At 40.2% G+C, this 23,070-nt stretch overlaps 1 protein-coding gene across 18 annotated transcripts in view; it reads left to right on the forward strand.

The window, feature by feature from the left end:
• Positions 1-5,084: 5,084 nt before the first annotated feature.
• nrxn3a (neurexin 3a) overlaps positions 5,085-23,070 on the forward strand; it is a 140,520-nt gene continuing 122,534 nt past the window's right edge. For 7 of the 18 annotated variants that reach the window (XM_034525292.1, XM_034525296.1, XM_034525303.1 and 4 more), the window contains exons 1-2: positions 5,085-5,887; positions 10,974-11,005. In XM_034525292.1, coding sequence (XP_034381183.1) covers positions 5,203-5,887; positions 10,974-11,005 — 717 coding nt within the window. In that variant the 5' untranslated portion in view covers positions 5,085-5,202. Of the gene's footprint in view, positions 5,888-9,836; positions 9,849-10,973; positions 11,006-13,132; positions 13,154-13,839; positions 13,846-14,148; positions 14,176-21,138; positions 21,151-21,777; positions 21,795-23,070 lie in introns of all 18 variants that reach the window. The other 11 variants (XM_034525295.1, XM_034525306.1, XM_034525305.1 and 8 more) reach the window with 6 other exon arrangements.

Raw genomic sequence — 23,070 nt, forward strand, 5'->3', positions numbered from 1 at the left:
CAGCCAGTTGAGAGGGAGGTGTTAATAAGATGGGTGAGAAAGGGAAGAAGGTCAGGAGCAATAGACTGGAGATTGTGAGATGGGATGGGGTCAAGGGGGCAGGTGGTTGGGCGGGCAGTGGTTACCAAGGTAAGAATTTGATTGGGAGACAGGGGGGTAAAAGAGCTAAGCGAAGGGGATGAAGATAGTAAAGTAGTCAACAAACTGGCTTGGTACAAGGGTGGAGGGAGGAGGGGGACAAGGGGGGGGGGGTACCTCCATGGTTCTTGGTTAAATGGAGTCTTATTCACGAGTGAGGGTAAAATGGAGTGTGTGATGGTCAGGCAGTTCAGTGTGGCGTCAGTAGAGCTGAGATCCGTGAGGTACCTGACCGTTGAGGTGAAGAGAGTAGAGCCTGAAGTCAAAGCTCGCTATTTACCAGTCCATCTACGTTCCAACCCGTACCTACGGTCATCAGCTTTGGGTAATGACCAACAGAATCAGACTGCGTACTCAAAAGGACAAAATGAGATTCCTTTATAGGGTGGTTGGGCTCAGCCTTCGAGCCCCATCTACCAGGCTCCAGATGCAGAAGCAGAAGATGATGGATGGATGGAGCACAGTTAATTGAAAACAACAATTTTACAGTATTATGAATGCAATATCTAATATTAGAAAATAATACAACTTTATTTTTGGACAGACAGACATATTCCTTGCTTTTTGTGTATGTGTAAGTCATATTTATGTCAATTAATAAGGAATATTCACTTTACATGCAGCCCTGCGTTTGCGATATGGCAAATGGACGGCCCCAAAATTATTCAGACATTTTTTAAAATACTTTTAGAGATTTTGCAGTAACCCACTATTTACCTATATACTTGGAATATTATGCTTTTTAGAGTGGATAAAAACACCTTTGCTACTGATTAAACCTCAGCACCTGTCACCTCAGAGATGAGATAAGAGTATTCAATGCTTTTTTCTGTTGATGTTGCTGGAGAGATCTGCAGTTACAGTAAAGCTGTGGCTCATAACGTGAACTTTAAAGTAAAACTGTTACTACAGCTGTCTAAAATGTTGTAGTAGGTTAGTAAGTTAAATTATAATTAGTTGAATTAGTTGAACTACTCATTCACAAACATACATGCATGCTATTCACATGACCAGCAGATGCTAATCACTGACCAGCAGATGTTCTTTACTGACTAGGGCCCTTTTTCCATAAAGGCCGGATATTCACTCTGATATGTGCCGTAAGCAGGTGTGGTTACAGTGTTGACAAACCTCAGTAAGCACTTACCATCCCTAATGTCACAGCTAACTGAGGCCATACCTCTCAGACGTTTCAGGTTGGCCATGGTTAGCTGTGTCCAGCAAAGTGATCCTCTGGTAATTCATTTTTTCTCCTGTTCTGTTTGCAGACACAAGTCCATATCCTGACTAAATGACACCCAGTGACATTGCTAAACATCACTGTGTCCTGCTGATGGTAGTCAGCAAGTTTGTGCATATACAGTGCAAGCCAGCACTGTAAGCCTTTCTTAAGGAGCCCCCATCTCTCTTCATTGTCATCTTGACTTGTTGATTGTTGTTAATGTTATTGTCTATTATTGCACCACCCGCCATGACAAATTTCTTGTATGTGAAAACATACTTGGCAATAAAATATTCTGATTGTGTTTCCTCCTTTACAACCTTTCTTTGATTATTTCATTCCTCACATCTTGAGTATGCTCCTAAATTCTGGCCTTATTAAATTATTATTAAATCAATTGGAGGCTGTAAGGGGGAAATGGATCTGATCACCAGTCATGCATTTTGCAAGCAATGTGAAAGGTTCACTAAAATGTCATTTTCAAAGATCTAATCCACTATTATCTAAATTAGGGCCAATCCAGGCATGTTTGGATAAAGCTTGATCCATTTCTGTCGTTTGTTTGCTCCAGCCTTGTGGCTGTACTGCTCTCAAATGTATTTACTTGAAATTAAATGAAATTTTGCAGTTGGGTTTAACATGAATCATTGGGTAATATCATAAGATCATTTTGTTTCTTCGTTATTGTCAGGAAGTCCATCCAAGAAATTATGTCAAAATTCTAATAACAAAAGCTACTACAAAAGGCAAAACCAACAAGAAACAACTATTGGAACAGGCTGTAGACAACAAAGTACAAAGGAAAAAACACCCAAAAACTGAACTCGGAACAAACCAGTCTTCATCGAGGAGCTCAGGTAGGAAATCTGACAAAAAACGCAGATAGAGACATCAGCAAACCAAAGCAGATGATCTAACACTGAAGCTAATTACACAAGGCTACTCAACTAATGAAACTCAGGTGTATTAGAAAACAGGCAGGGAAAAGACAATAAGAAGAAGTTTCAGCTCCTTGTTTACTTGTCCGGCCCACATCTTTATCGTTTAGGTTTACTCTCACCAGAGCGGTAACTGCTTTCAGAGGAAAAGCTGTAAAATGCCACTGTACACTACTTGTTCAGCACTTAACAGCAGATCGACACAGATGGTCTACTCCAAAGAAATTCAAATGTGTCTCTGTCTGGTGGATGTGTACGTAAACATGCAACTGTATTCCAGTTCATCATATCAACTTAAAAGGAGCTATGTCAATGTCCACAACTTGTTTCAACTGCAGCTAAGAAGACAAGTTATTGAAGGTTTAAATTTAATATAATCACATCTCATGAGTGCTTTGCATAGGATGGCCGCTGAACTGCTTAATTGAGTCAAGTGCTGTGATGCATGGAACATTTACCAGTAGACATTTTTTTATTCACTTACCAACTGGGTATGTTGAGTAAAAATCCATGTGTGTTGTCAACTCCACCTGTTTTTATCTGTCAACAAGATACCACGGTCACCTTCCATGAAGCTCATTAACTAATGTTGACCTACTCATAAACTCATGCCCATTCCTTAGTGCTGACCCTGAATGCAACAGACATAAAATACGGGCATCTTTTTTACTTTCTAAGCTACGCTACAGGAGAGTTTTGTTAAGCTTTACAATCTAGTGTCACCAAAACTGCGCACTTTTTCACTGTATGAATAGTCTAACCACATGTCAAGAAAGCATTAATGTTGTACGAGAGATGAATGCTTATTCCCTATCCAGGGGATTCTTTTGAAGAGAAGTCAATATTATTTATTTGTGAATAAGGGCAGCTTATTAATTGTCAAATGTCAAGTGATTCAAACATGCTGAATTCTGTTCTGAGGATGTTGCTACAGGCCCGATTCAATTTATTTTTCCATTGGTTGTGATTTTAATGATTGGTAATGTAACCCTCCTGTTGACATCTCTTCGAACTAATCTTAAATTAATAAAAGATAATGGAAGTAAATGCATCAGTTTTTTAATCATGAATCATAACAAATATGCAGCAGCAGTAGAACGTACTGTGGACTCTGACAAGTTACTTGCCATACTATTTCATGAAAGATTTAGCTTACTGGGTTACATTGTCACTATCTCCTTGCATTAGATTTAGCCTATGTTCTCTAAATTATTCTCATATTGTTCCAGTCTCATCTCATCTTCACTGGTGACAAGCTTTTGCACAGGAGGCTCTGTTTGGATTGGAGGTATTAATCAGAAGGATTTTCTTTTCTAGGTTTTAACTTACCCATTCCTAAATTCATGTAGGAATAAAATGCTCTGTTTCTTCAGACAGCAGCTGTCTCATTTTAATGTCGAGCGTCAGATTGGATTTACGAACAAAAATATCAACTGATAAAATAGTATACATTATTATGAATGAAACTGTCCAGCAGTATAGATAGTGGCGGGTGGTGTAATTTTTTTGTGATAGGGCCATCCAACCAATTTCAGCAAACATCCCAGTATGATTCAATGCAAAAAAAGTATCAAACGCGCAGTTCTACTTTGTAATTAAATATTTAACATTTATTCCAACACTGACATCTTATTCATACAATTCGGTGTGTGTGTGTATATATATATATATATGACTTTGGCCCAAAGCTGAATCTATTTTAGGACGCGGATTGGCTAAATTTGTGTACCACCCATTTATATCTTTAATCAGTAATGTAATAAGCTAAACTGCTTCTTAGACCCGTCTCTTCTGGGCCAGAACGACTCGGCCCCAAATGCAGCTGGTACGTGTAGGAAAAGCATCTATTGGCCAGCCGCCACTGAGTATAGAGTATATGGTAGCTAAGAGATTGAATGTTAAAATCAACATGAAAAATAATATCTAAAGGCCTACATGTGACTGCATCTATAATAATAATAATAACACAAGTAGCAGAGTATAATGATGTAAGTACAACTGTGAACCTACATGATGATACATTAAGCACATTGAGGACATTTTATATGTTGTGACACTGTATAATTAGTACCAGTACCACCACTGTATCAGTTTGTATATAAACATCATGTATAGGGGTTAGGCCCCCGGGCAGTTACTTCCCCTGTTTGGGAAGCTCGAGTGACATGTACTAGTACTCAGTACTTGAGTAAATATGCTTAGTTACTTTATACCACTGAGTACAAGATTTAAACCACAGGTAACCGTAGTGACAGTGCTGATGTTTTTGCCATTCTTTTTTCCTCTCAGGAACCTTTAATTAAATTGTACGCATGCATATCATGTGCTGCTGTCATGAGATTTGAAGCAAGAAAGCCCCCCAGTATGTGTGCTGTAGTAAAATCAATGCTGATGGACCCATTGTAACTCTCTGCTTCTCTTTTTCTGACAGTGATGGAAGTAAGAGAGGCCAGTGGATCCCTTCTCAGCTCCATTTCCCAATGATCAACATGAAGGAGGAAATTTATCTCGCCCCTCAGAGAAGTCCGTTCTATCAGACCTTTCACCACGAGTCTTGATAGCATCTGTTGTGTAAAAGAAACTTATTGAAAACATCACCTTCACCTTGCCAGTCCTCTCTTTATCCTACGGAGGAAAACAACACTTTGTCTATACGTCCACTGCCTTGCAACTACTGGACAATTTATTGATGTGAACATACCTAAGACTGTTCCTACAACGACTGTTCTCCTGCTACTGCCCTTTTCTCTTTGAAAACATATTTTTACAAGAACTTATCAGAATATATCTCTGCACATATTGTTGATAACACTTTGGATCCCTGAAATTCAGTCTGACTAGCCTAAGATTTGTATCGGATTGACTTTCCATCAGACACCTTGGATTAGAACATTCTTTGCAGCAATGGGTCCTGTACGCTTTTCTATAACTCTGCAAGTGTTCCTCAGCGCTTGTCTGGGACTGGAATTTTTAGGCACACCAGGTCAGTGGGCACGTTACCTCCGCTGGGATGCCAGCACCCGCGGTGACCTCAGCTTCCAGTTCAAGACCGAGGCCTCGGAGGCACTGCTGCTGTACTTTGACGATGGTGGCTACTGTGACTTTCTGCAGCTGTCGGTGGTGGAGGGCCGACTGCAGCTTAGTTTTAGTATCGACTGTGCTGAGACCACAGTTGTGTCTGACAGACGGGTGGATGACAGCAATTGGCACTTTTCCAGTGTGAGCAGGTATAACCTGCGCACAGTGCTGGTACTGGATGGCCAGGCCAAAGCAGATGAGGTGCGGCCGCAGCGTCAGTTCATGAAAATAGTCAGCGATCTGTTCCTGGGTGGAGTGCCTCAGGATATCCGCAAAGGTGCGCTCACACTGCCTACGGTGCGAAACATGCAGCCCTTCAGGGGCTCAATTACTGACCTCAAATATGGCATCTCACAGCCCCTTTTCCTGGGAAGCCTTAAGGTACCCCTGGAGACAGAAGGGTGGTGCACGGTGAACCCATGTGAGAATGGAGGTACATGCTCGGTGGTGGATGGAGAGCCGGTCTGTGACTGCTCCAAAACCGAATACAAGGGCCGCTTCTGCAGTGAAGGTAACATGCATTTGTCATTCACCCTGATGGACTTTGGCAGGACTCCAACTGTGAAACAAATTCACTCTCTTCAACTTAAAATTAATTAATACTTTCTTTTTTGTATTCTAACATGTATACATTTTTATTTCTTGCAATTCCAACTGAAGGCATTATGCCAAATTTGCCTCAGCCAACTGCTCTTCCTGAGGGCTTGGTTTGAGTTGCTGAAATGTGGCCAATAATAATTCATGACAGTTGAAGGTATAGAATTAGGAAAAAAATCATCCACATAATCTTGGCTTCATTGAGTGTTCCTTCACATTTGGAGAACTGCAGCTGTCCAGCTCTAAAGTTTAAACACTTTACAGGAAGGTTAATTACTGTGTGTGTGTGTGTGTGTGTGTGTGTGAGATGCAAGCATGGTAAGCCCTTGGGGCGCAGGTTGACGGTGTCAGTCCTGCAGTCAGTGATAAGGACGCCTATTGAGAGAGCCCCTCTTATTCCCCCAATCACAAGATGGCAGGTGTTTTATATCACATCCTTTTGTGCTGATAATTTTACCAGAGCTGTTTCAATCACACCACAGCTGGCTGTACCAAGACCAAAATGGATTTCTATTAAAAAAAAGAGCCCTTTACTCATTCCCCCTTCCCCCCCAGTATTTCCTTCCTGTAGGCTTAATAAAAGGCACGTTTGCTTGCTTTATGTAGAAACTTGGATTTCCTGTGATTTGATAAATCCTGAGTACTTAACATTTTGTGATAATGCCTGTTTTGTGGTGGTAATGGGTGAACATGCAGTCAGCCCATGAAATGGATCACGTAAGCACTGCTCTTTTTCAGGGCTCTGAAAAAACTCTTGTCATGTACTCAATTATTCACAATCAATACACATTCCCAGGCTGCTCCTAGCAGCTGAATACACAATGATCTAACTCCTTATGAGATAATCAATACCACTTAAATGAGAAAGTCTTTTCCATTGAATTAATTCAGATAAGAGGTCATTTGTTGTAATATATTTGTTTAGTTATTTTTTTTCCTATCACTGAATTCGAGCGCTCTTCTTAACCTCTCACAAATATGGAATTTACATCTCATTTGGGCTGACGCCAAATCCCCTGCACACAGACAAAAGGCCAGGGAATCTGGAATTTAAAGATTAGAGTGTGTGTGTGTGTGTGTGTGTGTGGGTGTGTGGTGAGCTGCTTTGACTTGATGGCATTTAGTTTGTCTTTTATTGTCTAGAAGCAGAAGACTTGCTAGTATGTTAAGTATTAAAGAAAAGCTGCTTTGTCACGCAGACGCGAAGGCCTCTAGTTTAGCACACCAAGTGCATGGTGCACACAGTGATACGTCCTATAATATTACATTTGCTGTGCACTCTGGCTGATATAAGAGAAAAATACCACAAGCTCACCTGCTCACTGCGATAACAGGACATATGTCTCGGTATCATACATTACGTAATATGTAGTGGATTAAAATCATTAAAAAAATTCACAATATGTATTTTGGACATTTTGGTTAAATGTGAGGGCTGGACATTTAAAAATAAAATCTTTTCGTACACACAGTCTGAAAAAAGCCTCCCCATCAGCCAGTTTAGTCGAACCAGGAGAATCTGCACTAAATAAACTGACTAGGAGAAACAAGCAGATGAACAAAAATAAACACTTAATAAATAACTATAATAACTGCACGCTATGAAGCGATAGTTAAGTATCAGTAAACACTTAATTCATAATTTATAAAGCATTGATCCACACTTCATAAATGATGGATTCACCATTTGTAAATGAAGTATTATATAATGCTTCATAGAGTGCAGTTATTATAAAGTGTTACAGTTTACTTTTGTTTTTCTCTGTCATATTTGGTTATGCAGTGGCCTAGAGAAGTATCTCTCTGGTCCTGTGGCTCGGTAACACTTTATAATAACTGCACGCTATGAAGCATTATATAATACTTCATTTACAAATGGTGAATCCATCATTTATGAAGTGTGGAAAATGCTTTATAAATGATGAATTAGGTGTTTACTCATACTTAACTAATGCTTCATAGCGTGCAGTTATTATAAAGTGTTACCGAATACAGAATACAGGAGAGTGTAGAATGAACAGTTTCAGCACTTTCTAGTGTTCTACTACTACTACACGTGTTCACACCCATGCACTCATGCACTGATAGCAGGGGCTACCAATGCAAGATGCCACTTGCACATCAGCAGTAACTAACATTCACACACACACCGTAGGCACAGCTACGGGAGCAATTTTGGGTTAAGTGTCTTTTCCAAGGACACATCGACATGGACTAGTGGAGCCGGGAAAAAAGCTATTTTATAAAACAGCTTATAAACTTTTATATATAGTCATATCTATACAAAAATATAGTTTGTTGTATTTATGTAATTATAGAACAATAATAAAGACAATTCTTGACATATTGCTATTTTACCTGTTATAACAATATCAAACTCGTATGAAGAGGTGGAAAACCCCATGTGTAGTCCTACATTGAGGTCAATTAAACACACAACTATGCAGTTCTTGACCACTCCCCATATTTGTTGCTCATGGGGTAGAGTGGTCATCCTGTAACCACAAGGTAGCAGATTCGATACCTGTCCTCCACAGAGTTTGCATGCCGAAGGTCCTTTAGCAAGACACTGAACCCCCAGTTACTACCCGGGTGCTCCACAGCAGCCCACTGCTCCTAGAATGCTAAGGATGGTTTAAATGCAATAACTTATTATTTAAATAAAATAACTCTGAAATAAATATACCATGTCATAATGGGTTCTATGTTATTTTCTTCACCAGTAGTGTAGTTGTAAGCTTACTTGTCTCACATTTTATGGCTTGGGACTCTTTTTTTCTTCTGTTGAAGTTTTGAATGTGGTGGTGTTCTTATACCTATAACTGCTATTCCAGCTCTTAAATCCGTAGGTATCGCTACATATCCTCCCTCTCCTGACTCCCTCATCCTCTCACAGTTCTCTCCCCATCACACACACACACACACACACACACACACACACACACACACACACACACACACACACACACACACACACACAGCCGATCAGCACTGTGACTCACTGAGACATTGATGTGAGGGCACTGGTGACCCTTGTTGGCTGATAGGCCGCGTTTCCCAACCTTGATTTACGACCTCCACATTGCGACCTGTTCCCAGTGTTGATTTATGTCTGGCTCTTTCTCTCGTTTGGCTGCCTCCTGCCAGAAACCCTGGTCATTAAATTTCTGACAAATATCCTAATCCACTTTTATTGTTTACACAAACATGAAATGTATCTCAAGACTGAGTAACTCTGTCTGTAAAGACAGTATAACAAACACTGTGTCATCAGTTATACTCCATATTCTCAAATTGAAGGAAAAATAAAAGGCCATATTCTCATATCGAATCAGTCATGCTATACTCACCGCCACTCTTCTGCGCTCTATGAATTGAATATGAATTACAAACAGTTTTGACATTTGTTAAGCTATTCAAGAAAGTGTTCAAAGACATTTTCTGTAAACTTTTGTTCCTGAAATAAAGACCAAACCAAAAGTCCTTCAAATTAAAGGCAAAATGCATTGTTAGTCCATGTCATCTATAACGACACATAGGGTGCTTTGCACTCTCCTAATTCAGCTTCCTCCTGTCCTTTGTCCTCCAGCCAGTGACCCAGATATTGATTGCGGACCGGCGTCATCGAAGTTGTTACAATACTTTAAAGGTGTCTTTGAGGAGAGAGAACGCTCATCAAATTCCACCGTCTGGTCAGTGGTCCTAAGCTTCAAACTAAGAAGCTCTAGTTTCCATTCCAGTGTCAATTTTGAACGTGTCAAGGACGGTGTGTCAGTTTCCCCAGTGTCTTTTCAAAATAAATTTCCAATTTATGTTTAAAAAAAAAAAATGCATCATTAGGTTTGGACAACAAAAATTAAAAGATCATAGTTTTGGTAAACTTTATCAAGGCCTATACACACAAAGGCAAAACATGCCTTGATCTTTTATTGTGGAAGGTAAGAATGTAAGGAGTGGATCTGATCTGCACAGTCTTTGTCAAGGTTCGAACTACGGAGCCTCCATTTTGTTGTTTCATTAATATAGACACAACTCTACTCATTCTGCACATCTTGATTAGTTGATGCCTCAGAAAAATCTTATTCTGAAAAAAATGCAGTAATATTTGTGTTCTTACAGAAAGTATGACGAACACAAAATAAACAGAAGTGTAAATTAAACAGACATAACATGGCCCACTCATAAGCACAAACTAGGAAACACATCGGCTTTCAGTCTGAGGTTCCCTCTAACAGATCTCCGCCCTATATGTCATCTAGCCGACGGTCCACCAGCTGTATGCCGTTGCCACCCCAACCTGAGCAGATGGCTTCAGCAGCCCTCCCTCTCAGTGTCTCCAGCACCCGCATGTTCATATTAACAGGAAGCATGGCTGCTGGCGAGGAGATGATGGCTGTTACAAATATATTGATGATGAAAACGCTAATAATCCAGTCCTCTCCACTGTTAGGACTCAATCCTCTAGTGTGCGTGCGCGCACTGATGAAAGAAAGCAGCACTTGAAATACTGCATTAATCACTGCTTTCCTACTTTATCCAACACATCATGAATCATCCGTTTAAGTAATCCACTTGGAGCTCTAATCCCCCGCTAGCCTCACATCATGAGGCTATTGAATTAATAGAGAGAGTCATGCGCTTACCTAGATTATGTGTCCACTGATGAATACATTTGTTTTTCAAAGTGCCGCTGAGTCACCCTAAGTCACCCAGTGATCGGTATTGATATTATTGTTGGGAGAAATTGCTGAGGAGAGCTGGAGGATATAGATTTATACATTCATAACAGAGGACATATTTCAGAGCACCCTGGTACAGTAATTGTATTGAGTTCAATACTGGCTAGCCTGCCACTGGGAGTTTACCTGTGAGCGTTGACTGGTAGCTCTATAAATATGTATAGTTTGCAGGCCACACACACACACACCAAATCCTGGTGACAGACAGGGAGGCACAATACAAGGGAAGTAAATTGTCAAAGGAAGTAGGTCAAGATAGAGAACAAAATAATGATAGAGTAGAAGGGAAGGCGGTGAATACAACTGATCAGCAGGAGAGAGGGACAGAAAGAAATTGAGCTTCTAATGATGGATTAGGCAGAACATCAAACTGGAGTGGGAGAAGGAGAACTCTCCCCAGCTTCTGTCGTTCCTCTTTAAAGAACACTAATGTTGCATTTGCACTCTGCTATGCATTCATACAGCAAAGGTACTGTCTTCCACAAAAGTACACTGTCCTAACTTCTATCAAAGGACAGATATGTTTATTGTTCATTAGAATTATTATTTAAAAAAATTCTGTGATCACTCTAGTTCTAAAGATGAACCAAATTAATAAAAACAATCTAATGCATTTGATATGCAGGTAATAATGGTAACAAAAAAAAGATGATGTTATTAGTTTAGTTTATCACTAAAGCATTTAGCAAGACATAGTGGGTTATTATATGTGTAGTTTTCATGTCTATTTATTATTCATTTTATTATTCATACCTTTTTTACAGTTAGAGCCATAAGTATTTGGACTGTAATACAATTTCTTATTTTCCTCTTTACATGGATTTTAAAGAAAGCAGTCAATATGTGGTTGAAGTGTAGACTTTCAGCTTTAATTCAATGCATATAAGTAAACTATTGCACTAACTAAGAATTACAACCATTTTTACACAGTCCCCCACATGTTCAGAGGCTCAAAGGTAATTGGATAATTGTCTTACAAATGGTTTGATGACCAGGTGTTCCCTCGTTATTTCATCACAAATTAAGCAGATAAAAAGGTCTGGAGATAATTCAACATGTTGAATCTGCATTTGGTAGCTGGTCCAGGGAACTCTCCGCATGAGGACCAAAGAGGTGTCAATGCAATTGAAGAAGGCCATTAAAAGGCTGACAAACTATACAAACCTATCAGGCAGATAGCAGAAACATTAGGAGTGACCAAGTCAACAGTTTGGTACATTCCTAAAAGAAGGAATATACTTGCATGCTCGCCAACACCAAAAGGACTTCAGATAAAAGTGACGGCAGAAAGACCCACAAACAAGCAGCATCTGAAGGAGGCTGTAGTAAAGACCTGCAAAGCATCTCTGCTTTTAGTGATGAATATATATATATATATATATATATATATATATATATATATGGGTGCAAGACTTCATGCAATCATTAACTGCAAAGGATTTTCCTCCAAGTATTACAAATTATCATTACATTCACTATTATGTTAGTTTGTACAAATACTTCTGAGCCTCTGAAAATGTGGGTGCCTGTGTAAAAATGGCTGTAACAGTTGATGCTATATTTTTGTTATATCCATTGAAATTAAGCTAAAAGTCTACCCTTAAACCACATATTGACTGCTTTATTTAAAATCCATTGCTGTCGTGTAAATAGGGAAAATTAGAGAACATGATTTCACAGTCCAAATACTTATGGCCCTAACTGTTTATGATGTATGCCAACCACTGCTTTCACTACTACAGCTGTGTCTCTTAGAAATGGACACTGTTCAAAGAGCATTTCTTTGACCTCACTTTTTTTCACCTTCAGGTCAAAATTTCCACTTGACTCACACTTTGTGATAAAAAACATATTTCCAAGAGTTTTACTGTGGATATTGATAGTTTCCAGGGGAATTCCGGATTCTTATGTTCGTGGCCCCATGGATGTAACAACCTCGAGACTTTAACACTGCAGAGACTCTAAGATTAGCAAAATCATCTCAGTCTCACACTTTACTGGAACGTGGGACTGGAGCTTCACTTAAAGTATACAGACATACAAAAAGGCAATGACCAGAAACTCAAAATAAGATCATTTTAGGATGTCTTATCCTCAGGGATCGGATGCCGATCACATGGGCTGTTATGTCTGCACTGAAAGTTACCGGAAATAAAAAAAGTCTGTGTCATCAGTGTGTTTACTCGTGGAAGAAGAGATGCCTTCTGCCTCATGCTGGATATTTCATCTAATGAGACTGAATGCTCTCAGACCAAATGTTGCTGTTTTAACACCTCGTTGCTCAAACTTTCTTCATTGTAAATGACATGCACATGGCTTTGCCCACTGCAATATTTTGCATGATATTCAGCATGCAAGTAATACGAGTGTTTCTAATACTGGCTTTGTTTGCTTGTTTTCTCTCTCCCCTTGTATTCCAGAGGTCAACAATAATATGCCAGGTGAGTTTTTACTTTGGTTTATTTGATAAGGGACAGTGCACATTAATAAAAATATTTCTGTAAATGTGCCAGAGTTAGCCAAGAGGCTATCTTTCATCTGTAGTCCCGAGAAGCAGATGTCACAAAACAAACCTAAACAATGTACTACCTCATCATCTATCTCATACAGGTAATAATTTATCCTTTAAAAAAACTTAAAGGCGCACCTTAGGGCAACCAGTTGACATTAACTACTTGACAGTTTCCATCACTATTGTAGTCATCTGATCTTTCTTTGTATATATTACTGATGTACTGCACAATATACATCCTAGTCCTCGACTGCACTTTTATTTATTTTTAATTATTCTGTTTGTACTATTTTTTTAACTGTTTGTTTCACATCATGTTTTGCATGCATAATTTTGTCCTTTCTGTGGACTCCAGGAAGATTAGAGGCCGCTAAGGCGTCAGCTAATGGGGAGTTAATAAACTAAACACAGATAAGATTACATATGCAAGGTTTATACAATATTGTCGGTTTTTTAATGGGAGAATAGTGAGTATCTTCATTCAGGAGACTCTTAGACATTGTCAAGTACTAACAAGACATGCAACACAGAGGCTCACAAATTCAAAACACACAAAGCAAATCAAATAAGGGAGAACTATGTTAAAATGGACAGTTTTAATGGAATCAAACAGAGTCCCGGGTGTGAGGAGGCAGGGTTCACCCGGGATACGTTTTCAGTTAAGTCCAGACAGCAGCTCAGTAAATGTGAGCTCTTTTATTGAACCCTAAATAGAGAAGAGGTGCAATGTTTTTCTGCGTGCTATCACTTCTGCTAACATGCTGGTATTTCTGATAAGGTGTGACCTGTTGTGTGTTCTGATGCCATGCTTTCTCTCCTGGGAAAACATATATCATCACAATACCATAGAGTATTGAAACTAAGTGTGCTCTTTGCTCAAGCGTTCTTTGTCCTTCCTCCCGTTCCCTCTCTTCTGTTCTCAAGGCCTTGCACATATGATGGCAGAACAAGGTATGCCTCTCCTTCCCTCTCATCTCTGCTTTGTGTGTATGTTTAGTGGTGAGCTGCATGTTTTTCTGTTGCTGTTGAAAATGAAAGTGCATGTTGCTCTAGTGTGATTCTATATATTCTGTCCTACGAAGCCAAAACCCACTACTCATCTGCAAGGAAGTAACTCAGTCGGTGACCTCCAGCTAAAAAAAAAAAAGAGCTGTTTAAAGGTGAAGCCAGTTAGTGAGATAGCTACGACCAGCCTTTACTAATACTTAAGGTTTTCACAAGCATTTTCTTCTATGTAACTAAATTTAGATTAAATATAAAAACTGTTAGTAACTAAATGCAGTTCTGATGGAGCATCAGTTGTTTCTTTTCTATCCATTACAGTCAGTCACACTGTAACATTTGACAAGTAAAATAAAATGTTACATAAAGCTCAACATGATGAAGGCTACAAATACATACATTCCAGCAAAACTGCAGTGCTAAAACATGCATTACGCCATTCAAATATTATTCACATCAGAGGAAACAATATCAACCATATAATAAAAAAGACACAATATAAAAACACAGTAAAGCTACTGCAGATTAAAAAAAAAAAGTCACTTCCCAAAGTTCCAGTCCAAGGTCCTTCTCAATTGCCCCAGCTGAAAATGTCTGCTCAACAGAGGTAGTAGATATTGGGAATGTCACCAACAGTCAGTAAATCCACCAACAAATGTTTCTCCTTCTGCCATTGACTGTTAAAAATAAAATCTACACCAACACTAAACATGTAATGTTAACTTCTTACATATCTTTAAACTTGAACTCTTACTACTACAACATTCTGCTAGCTAGTTTCACAACGGTCTGACTGACCAATCAAGCCGCATGTTAATTCAATTCAGTTTATTTTGTAAAGCCCAAAATCACAAATTTGCCTTAGAGGGCTTTACAATATTGTTATGTTCCCCGACTGAGGTTTAGGGGAGGCGGGGAGCAAAAATAAATGTAGCGCAACAAACAGATGAACAAAAAGGTGTTTAATAAATCAAAAGTAAAATAAGGACTACTTCCTCAAAGAGAGGAAGCGACAATACTCAAAAAACAGTTACAATAGAATGGAACGTTCGAAGACAGCGCCCTGCCGGCCACATGCAACAGCACAACGATTGTAGCCGTCTCTGATACTGGGCCCACGGGGTCGTTTGGCTGGCTTCCCTACCTTCTTATACCCCAGCAGCTCCAATCAGCCAATTGCCCTCAGCTGGTGGCTCATCAGCAGGAAATGGACGTCACCTGTATGGCCCTTGGGTTGAAGCCAGAGAGAGAGAACAGCAACGACACGCAACGACACGCAACGACACGCAACGACACGCAACGACACGCAACGACACGCAACGACACGCAACGACACGCAACACCCCCGCCGCCCATAAGACCCAAACCTCATAGGCATCCACCAACACAAAAAAAACTCACCCACAGGCTAGAGCATCAGCCACCCCACTGTCCTCTGCTCCCCCTGGGAAACTTCTCAGCGGCACCACCCTGTCCTCACTCTGTGCTCAGGGGTGCAGCTCACGTAGTTGGTGTCGGACCATTTCCTTCCTTCAGCTTGTGTAGACCTGACTTCTACGTTCCCCCTCCTTGGACCTCTAGTTTGTTTTGCCCTCCCACTGAAAGTCATTTTCTTTCGAGAGACCGTTGGTGAGCACCACACGTCACTGGCCGCTGATCTCCTGTGAGGGACACATCTTTTATGGATGAATGGTTTAAAACAGTCATCAGGCCCCTTCGGACCTGTGACCTTGCCAACAGGAATCACAGTGTTCGCTAACGTGACCCCCTTTTGGCTGCTGCTTGGAAGCTGCCCCCTGCTGCTCCAGTCGCCATGCTGCACAGCCTGCAATCAAGTGACCAGGTTCATGACAAAAAAAAACAGCTTCTCAGCCTTAAGACCAGCTGAGAAACATCTGTAGGTGCCACCAGGTCTCTGGTAAGAGTCTCTGAGGAGAATCTTGTCTTGGAAAGATTTTTTTGCGCATGAGCCCAAACTCATCCGCCAGAGTAGGGGCATGATGCAGGGTGGTCACTTTCTGCTCATTTAATTAAATGACAGTTTGTTCAGGCACACAACTTTTAAATTCCTCCATCATCATGAGCTCACACACACAGGCTAGGTCTTCAGCTTTCCATGCCTTACACCAAAGTTCAAAAAGTGTCTTCTTCTCTCTTGCAAAGTCAACGTAAGTCTGGTTGTATGGCTTCCTAAGACTTCGGAAACGCTGTCTGTAAGCCTCTGGCACCAACTCGTACACTCGCAGAACGGCACCTTTAACCTTCTCGTACTCAAGGCTGTCTTCCACAGAAAGTGAAGAACTGAGCTTTACCTACCAACTTACACTGGAGAAGGATAGCCCACACATTTTCTGGCCAACGCAAAGCAGCGATGCGCTCAAAAGCACCAAAATAAGATTAAACTTCAGACTCACGAAACACTGGGACCAAAGAGATATGCTTGCTAACATCAAATGTAGCAGTATCACACGATGTTACCGGCGTACTTGCAGCAGTGCGAACAGAACCCGCACAAAAAGGCGTTTAATCAATCAAAGGTGAAATATGGACCACTTCCTCAAAGTGAGGAAGCAACAATACTCTAAAAACAGTTACAATAGAATGGAACGTTCGACGACAGCACAAAGGTTGTAGCCGTCTCTCACTGGGCCCACGGGGTCGTCTGGCTGGCTTCCCAACCTTCTTATACCCCAGCAGCTCCAATCAGCCAATTGCCCTCAGCTGGTGGCTCATCCGCAGGCAATGGACGTCACCTGTATGGCTCCTGGGGTGGAGCCAGAGAGAGAGAGAGCGCAGCAACGACACACGTAACAAATCTGTACACATACCCAGGACCTCATATGTCCCAGGACCTTACATCAGATCAGGAAAAACTCCCCAAAAAAACCTTTTACAGGGAAAAAAGTGAAGAAACCTTCAGGAGAGCAACAGAAGAGGATCCCTCTCCCCGGATGGACAGAAGCAATAGATTAAATTAAATTAAATTCAGTTTATTTTGTATAGCCCAATATCACAAATTACAAATGCCTCAGAGGGCTTTACAATCTGTACACATACTACATCCCTGTACCAGAACCTCACATCGGATCAGGAAAAACTCCCCAAAAATATTGGGAAGAAACCTTCAGGAGCGCAACAGATGGACAGAAGCAATAGATGTCATGTGTACAGAAGGAACAGCGTTACAGAATTACAAGACATTCAATGAATATGACAGAAATTATGAATAATTATTAGTAGTGAATGAACAGCATTACAGAGTTAAATAAACACATTAAATGAATATAACAATGTATGAATGGACCTCCACAATCCATGAAACAGAAGGAGGTAGAGAGGAGGGGGGGGGGCGATGAGCAGGACCAACGCAGGAGGCCGGCTCACCAGGCAGGATGCATCAGACACAGCCAGGTCCAATGGACCCTATGAGACGTGAAGTCACAAAGACTCCGGGGAGGAAGCAGAGTTAGTAAGGTGCAATGGAGAGATGCAAATTCATCCATAAGCAGAGAGAGAAGAGGAGATAGGTGCTCAGTGTATCCTAAAACACCCCCCAGCAGCCTATAAGCCTATAGCAGCATATTTAGGGGCTAGACCAGGGCAAACCTGATTCAGTACATGTCATGTGTACAGATGAACAGCGTTACAGAGTTACAACACATTCAATGAATATGACAGAATGTATGAATAATTCGTAGTAGGCATGGACCACGATCCAGACCTCCACAATCCATGTAACAGAAGGAGGTAGAGGTATTATGTTAATACTGACATACTCGGCAAGCTAGAGGGCTCTGGCATGTCAAAAAATACGCCCAACATCGTCAAACAAAAAATCTGATTGGTTGGAGACTGACAATCACCAATGTTGTCCTTGTGTACTTCGGGTCGGCTCTAGCTCATGGGGATGAGTGGTCGTCCTGCAACCACAAGGTAGCCGGTTTGATCCTCGTTCTCCCCATAGTTGCATGTTGAAGTGTCCTCGAGCAAGACCCTGAACCCCCAGGTGCTCCCCGGCTGCTTCACTACAGCCCACTGCTCCTTATTTAATAACTAAGGATGGGTCAAATACAGAGAAGAATTTCCCCATGAGGATAAATAAAAGTTTACATTTCTTTCTTAAACTGCAAAGGGATTCACAGGATGATGGGAAGACAACAATCGGCCAGGCTGTAGTAGGGATAACCACTGTGGAATAATGAGCACTCCCAAATGACAGACAGATGCATGGAATTCTGATGAAATAATAAGTGTCTTTATCATGAACAAACTATATAAAAGGCAAGAAAGCTGGAAAGTCCTTACATTTTCCTCTTCTAATATCTGAAGATGATTCAAAGGCAGAATGCAGTATCTCCATTTGTAGGTGTATATACTATGCCAATATGTTCAGTAATAAAATAGTCCTAAAATGAAGGCTTTATTGACATCCTATTTACCTGAGCAGCCTAAAACGTGTGTGTGTGTGTGTGTGTGTGTGTGTAGTTCCCTGCCTTGGTAGGGCAGTTGGTGTGACAGATCCTTGAATCCTGTTGTGGTTGCATGTTTCACATTTTTGTTTTATGTACAGCTGCTATTGTAAATTGATATATCCTCATGATATGTATTCATATATACATTGATATGGTTGGTTTCTGTCTCACGCTTCCTCCTCTTCCTCCCTGTCTGGGCTGTCTCGGCTGTGGATCCTCTCTTCTGTCTCCGCCTCCTCCTGCTCCTCTAGCTAAAAGCAAAGGTACAGCTTTTTCGAAATCTTTCCTTTTCCGCCTCTATGAAAAACGACGCTTGCTCTGTGAGTGTTTGAGAGAAGTGTAGGGTAATGTGTTTGATGCTCTAATGTGTTTATGTGTCTGTTCATTGTCTCCTCTGAAATGGTTTCTTACTGAGGGTGCTCGGATAAAGGGAGTAATTAAGCCAATCTGAATAGAAGGAGAAAGAAAAAAGAGAGAGCGTGTCGCTTTGTGTTTTCTTACTGTGTGTGTTTTTCTAATTTGTTAGAATGCTGTACAGTGTATACAGGGATGGCGGGAGACAGATTTATGAGTTACAGTCACTGTGAATCGGTTTTCACAAGAACAAGCATCTCCATCCTCTTCCTCAGTAAACCTGGGTTTCTACTCTTTTAAACGACATTCTTTCTTTTGGCTAATGGAAGCTGTGACGGGCATGCTTTCTGTTGGTAAAATAATTGTCAAGTGCTGTCTTAAACGCTATAACCTAAAGCCATGTTCACACCCAACCTGCTTGTTGTGGTTTGACAACTTGGCACATTTAGTTTGATTCATTTATGCTGCTGCCAGTCAAACTAATTAACTTGTGGAGATTGTAGCACCTCACGTAGTGTCGGATGTCAGTTTGTAGCTTGTAGTTTGCACACAGCTAAGAGTTGACTGCTGTGCTGTGCGTAGTTTTGGAGCACTGCCATCGGTCATGAAGATTTGATGTAACAACATAAAAACTGGCAGGTACAGTTCAAATGAGAAAAAGCATAAAATGAACATAGAATCAGCAGATCAAATTTCTTTCTCGTAAAGTTATTGTGCAACTTAATTTTTCTTTTCATGTGTAGCCTACACTGAATCAATCAAAGGTTATTTAACAAGCAAGCTGCAATAATAATTATTACTACTACTTAATAATAGATGACAAATGAGTCTAAAATAGAGTTTATAGATGGAAAGGAGCTGATTGTCTGGCCTGAAATCCATGATGCCAACGGGCAGCATGCACAGGTAGAAAACATCTGTAATTTCTTAAAAGTTAAGCAATTTTAAGAGTGAAAGGTCAATTTACTTTTTTTTTTGTATTTTTTACTGTATTTTACTGTATAGTGGATAACGGTAGGATAACTGTATTTTACGGTATATGCCAGAATATCACATTTTATTTACAAAGGATTATACAACTCACAAATAAAAGAAAGACAACAAAACATTTTCCATACATAGTTGTTGCAGTTTAATACATGTCCTCAAGACAAATTCTAAAAGGACATTTATATTAGATCAGAAAAACTCACAATGCACTGCATGTTTAGAAGAACAAAAAGACAAAAACGGTGAAACACTAAATTAAAATAGTATTAAGCACAGTGTAATAAAAGAGAAGTCATATAGACATTTATAGTTGAAGAACTGCATGAACTCACACATGAATGAAAACAATAAAGAAAGAACACTTTGAAAGAGGACTTAACTACAGCGTCTGGATGGTATCTTCTATCTCTGATTACAAGTGACTGTAAAACAAACAACATAAACACAATGTCACTGATAAAATATACAAATATGAAACAGAAAATGGTACACAAGTGGTTCACATGGTGTGTAGTGTGTTGCTGCTATTGTGTTCTAAGATACAAATATGAATTTAAAAGCAAAGTGTTTAGTGCACTGTTTTATTGGAGCTCAAGCAAGGACATACTACAGAGATCATAGTGATTCTACAGATGTGACCTACCTCGATGAAGTCCCCCTCAAAGTCCAGCAAGTTCTTCAACAGCGTGGCAACATGTGGGTTGACACTTGCTGCCTTTTTCTAAACCAGTATTCCAGTCCTCTTGGAGATAACCTTTCAATGGGTGGCCTTGCTACCTCATTCCGGATTTATACAGAGTAACCGTCTTAAGAAATTGAAAAAAGAGACAAATTACATGTATAAACAAAGAACGTTTCTCTTTTGTGTGACAAAAGGATTACAGAGCAAGTCCTGACAAGTCCAGGGACACTCAAACAATCAAAAGAGTTCATACAGAGTAAGATAAATGACAAAAAAACAAGTGGACAATATCACACTGGTACTTAGCATGGAGTATGTGGGCGGTTTTGTGTGTTTTTCAATTTTCTTAGATGATAGAAGGTAGTTTTTGTGATGTGCTTGATGTGGCCTTCAAAGTAGAGGGTTGGATCGAAGATGACACCAACAGTGGTTCCATTGATGGAAAGGGAGAAGTTGTGGTTGGATTTGTTTGGTGATTTGGTGCCGATGATGAGGATTTCAAATTTGTCGAATTTGTGTTTACATAGATGATAGTTGCTTAGAATCTACAATTTAGCACCTTTTAAAACACACAACCAGGTTACACTTGACTCCCCCTCCTTGTTGCTTGGTTTAATCCCTGAGCAAGATGGTTGGCATTATTCAATTCAGTTTATTTTGTATAGCCCCAAATCACAAATTACAAATTTGCTTTACAATCTGTACACATACAATATCGCTGTCCCAGGACCTCACATTGGATCAGGAAGAACTCCCCAAAAACCCTTTCATGGGGAAAAAAGGGAAGAAACCTTCAGGAGGGGCAACAGATGATGATCCCTCTCCCCGGATGGACAGAAGTGATAGATGTCATGTTTACAGAATGAATGAACACATTCAATGAATATGATGAAATTATTCATATCATGAGTAGTAGGCATGATGAAAGAGTTACAACTACCAAAAATAACAGCAACAGTGTAAATAGTAGAATAACAATAATAATAAAAGCAGTAATGTTATCGGCAATATTAATAGCAATGCAACTAATAATAAGTATGATAATAGCAATAGATGTCAGGCAGGACCAGGCTCCAGATATATCTATCCTATCTTACTTTTTAAGACGTAGCCCCATAGCACAAGTAAGCCTGCCTTCAGTGAGCTCAGCGCTCTAGTGGTGGGAATACAGTACTTTGAGCTCTCTAGTGTGGTAATATGGTACTTTGAGCTCTCTAGTGGGGTAATGCGGTACTTTGAGCTCTCTACTGGGGTAATATGGTACGTTGAGCTCTCTACTGGGGTAATATGGTACTATGAGCTCTCTAAATGGACCTGTACTTATATAGTGCTTTTCTAGTATTCCGACCACTCAAAGCGCTTTGTCACTACATGACATCATTCACCCATTCACACCCATTCATACACTAAGGTTCCACCTGCACATTAGCAGTAACTAATATTCACACACCGTAGTCACAGCTACGGGAGCAATCTTGGAGTTAGGTGTCTTGTCCAAGGACACATTGGCATGGGCTAGCGAAGCCTATCCTCTGACTGAAGGACCCTGCTCACCAATGAGCCACAGTCGCCTCTCTAGTGGGGTAGTATGGTACTATAAGTCCTCTAGTGGGGTAATATGCTACTACAAGCTTTCTAGTAGGCCAAAATGGCACTATGAGCTCGTTATTGGTATACTATGAGCACTCTATTGGGGTAATATGGTACAAACTCCTTAAGATATGATGGTGCATTGCCAATCAAGGCTTTGTAGGTGAGGAGAAGAATTTTAAATGTGATTCTTGATTTTACAGGGAGCCAGTGCAGAGCAGCTAATATAGGGGTAATGTGATCTCTTTTCTTAGTCTTTGTGAGTACACGAGCTGCAGCATTCTGGATCAACTGTACGGACTTAAGATACTTATTAGAGCAGCCTGATAATAAGGAATTGCAGTAATCTAGTCTAGAAGTAAAACAAATCAATGCGTGGACACATTTTTCTACATCACATTGAGACATTGATGTGTCTGATTTTTCAAATGTTACGTAGGTGAAAAAATGCAGTCCTTGAGATTTGTTTTACCTGAGCGTTAAAGGACAAGTCCTGATCAAAAATAACTTTCTACGGGGGTACTGGATGTAAGGGCAATGCCATCAAGAGAAACTATATGTAGGCACATGCTGCATAACATAAGGAGAATAAGTCCCCTTCTGTACCCTTTGATTGAATGCACTTATTGTAAGTTTCTTTGGATAAACGCCTCAGCTAAATGAAATGTAATGTATATCATTAGGTAATTGATCTCTGAGGTGTTCTGGGCCGAGTTTATACTCTTCAAAAAAAAAAACTTCAGTTTTGTCTGAGTT

Source organism: Cyclopterus lumpus, chromosome 22, assembly GCF_009769545.1.
Source record: "Cyclopterus lumpus isolate fCycLum1 chromosome 22, fCycLum1.pri, whole genome shotgun sequence".
Lineage (NCBI taxonomy): Eukaryota > Metazoa > Chordata > Actinopteri > Perciformes > Cyclopteridae > Cyclopterus > Cyclopterus lumpus.